The sequence below is a fragment of the Mus pahari genome, chromosome 3 (assembly GCF_900095145.1).
Source record: "Mus pahari chromosome 3, PAHARI_EIJ_v1.1, whole genome shotgun sequence".
Classification (NCBI taxonomy): domain Eukaryota; kingdom Metazoa; phylum Chordata; class Mammalia; order Rodentia; family Muridae; genus Mus; species Mus pahari.
The window spans coordinates 135,770,550-135,774,211 of record NC_034592.1 but is presented as its reverse complement, the minus strand read 5'-3'; the positions used below and the strand labels follow the sequence as shown (position 1 = coordinate 135,774,211).

Here is a 3,662-nt window from a genome sequence, read left to right as displayed (position 1 = left end):
CTACAGAGTGAGTTCCAGGACAGCCAGGGCTATACAGAGAAACCCTGTCTCAAAAAACCAAAAAAAAAAAAAAAAAGAAGATGTGGAATGGGTATCTCTAATAGGTAGTGTTTTCAGAGCAATGTGTCCTACTAATAACCACCATGTGTTTGTACTACGAGCAAAGCCTGCCTTACATTAATATTCTTTGAGCAAAAAAGAGTGGTCAAAAAAAGCACTTGGATTTTACACTTGATCTTAGCAAAAGCCTGAAGTAGTAAGAGCTTAAGTTGTTTTCTTCCTTGATGTATATGGGTGTCTGATGCATGTAAGTCCAAGCACCATGTACATGCCTGGGGCATTAGGAGGCCAGAAGAGGGCATTCATCTCCTAGAATTAGAGTGACAATTCTGAGTTTCTACATAGGTGCCAAGAATTGACCCTGGGTCTGCTGGAAAAGCAGGCAATGTTCTTAACATAATCACACAGAACAGGCATCTCAAGACATGTATGATAAAGTCTACTCACCATCAGCAAGGCGTTCTCGCCAGCTCTGAGCTGCATGGGTGAAAAACTCATTATTGAGTGCACTGCCACTAAGGCGCAGCAGGCCATCTGTCCCCACCTAGGAGGGCAAAGGATAAGATAGATACAATAAGGCAACTTGAGAGAACAGGAGCCCGCCTAGGCAGAGACCAAGAGGAGCTGCACACGGGCACCTGTCTATCCACTTCAGGCAGGAGGAGGAGGAGTTGTTGCTGGAAGTGTAGTGGCAGGGCATGGAAGGTCCGAGAGTTTATCAGGGCACGGAGGTTGGTGTTAACAAGAATGGACCCAGGCGTCTCAAAATCTATCTCTTCCCCTCTGTTGCGCTTCATTTGCCCTGCAATTTTTGGAAGCAAGAAATAAGGATTTTCAGTTTAAAGGGGGGAAAAGGTCCTGAGAGAACACCTTCAGTCCTGCAGGGAGCCCTTCACAGGTAGGAAAATATATGCCTCCTACTCACCTGTGGCTGGTTTCCGGAAGCCTCTCAGGAGGGGGGCAGGGTCCCGAGTGACCTCAGCCTGGCCTCGAATAGCACTGCTGCCCAAGGCCAAAGAACCACTGCTACTGCTGGATGGACTGCCACTCTCACCATCTGCATGGCGACCTGAGAATCCTGAGGGCAGAGCATTTCATTGTCAAAAGCATCATTGGCTGTCCCCATGGCTCTCAGACAAGCTTAACTCTCCCGGTTCTCCCTGACATGCAGCTATCAACAGAGGGATGCTCTGGCTCCCAGCCCTGAGTTGGCAGGAACCATTACCTCATGGTCTGAGTTAAAATATCACTAAAGAATGCCAAACCACACCTTTTACAAAGCACTGGCAGAGTCATCCATCATCACATGTTCGAGGCCAACCCTGGCTGGAGTCAAGGAGAGGGTTCATGGCAGAACCCGACACAAAGCCCTAATCACAATACAATACACTGCCTTCCTGGGTTCTCAAGGCTTTTCTTGGACTCAATAACTCTACTGGCCTCACCACTGCTAAGTCAAAAGCTGCTGACAGAGCATATCCCAGGACCCTAGTATAAAGTACCACAACCACTGAGACTATACACACCTGATGCAGGTTCCACGTGGGCCCCGTTTACCTTCAGAGGAGTCAGAACAACACGAGGTAGCAGGACCCCAGGCCTTTTCTTCTGCTTGTTTGCCTGGATTCCCAGAAGGGATTTAAAAGAAAAAAGGAGTTATCTGCAGGGTACTACAGCACTCCTTAGCTCTGTCCTAGTCACTCATGTCCAGGGCTAGTGGTGTGGCTCAGTGTCTAAAGGAACTGCCTGCGGAAACCTGATGACTTTTTTCAATCCCAAAATCCAACAGGGGAAGAAGAGAACTGACTTTCCAAAGCTGTCCTTTGATCTCCACAACTGTTCAAATGAACACACATATATACACACACACAAAATTTAAAAGTTCATGTAGGGTCTGGAAAGATGGTTCAGTACTTAAGAACACTGCCTACCCTTCCAAAGGACGTGGGTTTGATTCTCTGTACTCACATGGCAGCTCACAACCATCTGTAGCTCTAGTTCCAAGGGATTTGATTCCTTTTCAGGTCCTACTCCAGTCTGACTGTCTGTCTGTCTATCTATCTCATACATACATGTAAGCAAAACATTCATACACATAAAGCAAACAAAATGTTTAAAAAAACAGTTCACATGAACACAGAGCTCCCAGGCAATGCTAGTATAGGTATGGGCCAGTGTCAAGGCACTAAGTATTCCCCTTAGCTAGGGGGGAAAAAAGATTCACACACTGCTGTCCCCATCCTAGAGATAAGGAACTTGTCACAGATGGAGGTGACGGAGCTGAGAATATGGCTTAGTGGTAGTGTTTGCCTAGCCTGCAAAGGCCTGGATTCAGTCCCTAGCACTGTAAAAGAGATAACAATGAATTTTACTCTCTCCATTCTTCAAACATATCTCCTTACTATCCACTGAAGATGAACAAACCCTGTCACATGTCTGCTTTCATCCATATAACTCTTCTACCCTGTCACTTGGAAGTCTCATTACCTGTGAGGAAGCCCTGTGGCTGTCCCTGGGATTGGAGAGGGGCCGGCTCTGAAACTCTGTTGAGCAGGATGCATTCGAAGATGTTTCATCCAGAGATACTAGAAGACAAGAGAGCCAAAGCTTAGTCCCTCGAACTGCCTGGTCTCTTCCTGGCTCTTGCTCTAGCACTTACCATCATTTTCACCACTCACAGTGCTGGCTTCATTAGACCCACAGCTTTCCACATCAGCGGAGTCCTCTGGCTCGTCTCCATCCAGTGTAGCTGCATTTCTAGACCACTGCACAGCATCTTTCTGTGACAGAAAGTTAAGACTCAGTGACCAAAACCTTTCAAATCCAACAAGCACAGGTACACATTCCTAAACACATGGTTTTTCATTTTTTGCTTGTTACTTTGGGTTCTGAAAAGCTAAGAGGATTCTCATGTTCATTTCCTTGGATTTTTCTCAGCATCTGCCATCATTATAAGAATGTGGAGGGAAAGGGACAGAATGATCCAGAAACTTTTCCATAGGCTTAGAGAGAGAGAGATGTCCTATTCAGTCTAATGCTGGATCCTGTTCAGGCTGAGGGCTACCAGTTCTTTTCCATTACTGTTGAACAGTGGATCATAGGAGACCAACTGCTCCCTAAAGCAGCCATCTCTGGGAAACTGAGAAAACTGTGGTAAAACAGCTGGTTGGTGTAGCTACCCAAAGCTAGCCAGAAAATTAGATGGCCTTCAGTGGGCTCTGCAGAAAAAGGTAGTCAGGTGAACCAAGATGGTGCCATGTGAGAACCACTGGCTACCCCCCTGCACAGATCAGCTCAAAGGCCCATGGAGGCCCACGGAGCCCAGAGAAACACCACCAAAAGGCAGTGCAGGCACACAGTACATATACTTTTGAAGATAGGTGTGCAACTTCCTCTATCTAGGACTGTTCCACTGATCTTAAGATTTAAAATATTATTTTCTTTTTGTTTTGAGAGAGTGTAGTTTAAACTTGAACTCCTGATTCTCTTGCCTCTGCTTCTACCTCCTAAAACACTGGGATTAAGCTGGGCGTTGGTGGCGCACGCCTTTAATCCCAGCATTCAGGAGGCAGAGGCAGGAGGATTTCTGAGTTCGAGGCCAG

General features: G+C 46.5%; 1 protein-coding gene across 2 annotated transcripts in view; it reads right to left on the bottom strand.

Moving 5' to 3' along the window:
* Asxl1 (ASXL transcriptional regulator 1) overlaps positions 1-3,662 on the bottom strand; it is a 67,083-nt gene that overhangs the window by 9,687 nt on the left and 53,734 nt on the right. For both annotated transcript variants that reach the window (XM_021192387.2, XM_029535996.1), the window contains exons 5-10: positions 2,720-2,840; positions 2,548-2,645; positions 1,587-1,680; positions 986-1,138; positions 699-862; positions 508-604 (exon numbers count right to left, since the gene is read on the bottom strand). In XM_021192387.2, coding sequence (XP_021048046.1) covers positions 508-604; positions 699-862; positions 986-1,138; positions 1,587-1,680; positions 2,548-2,645; positions 2,720-2,840 — 727 coding nt within the window. The remainder of the gene's footprint in view (positions 1-507; positions 605-698; positions 863-985; positions 1,139-1,586; positions 1,681-2,547; positions 2,646-2,719; positions 2,841-3,662) is intronic.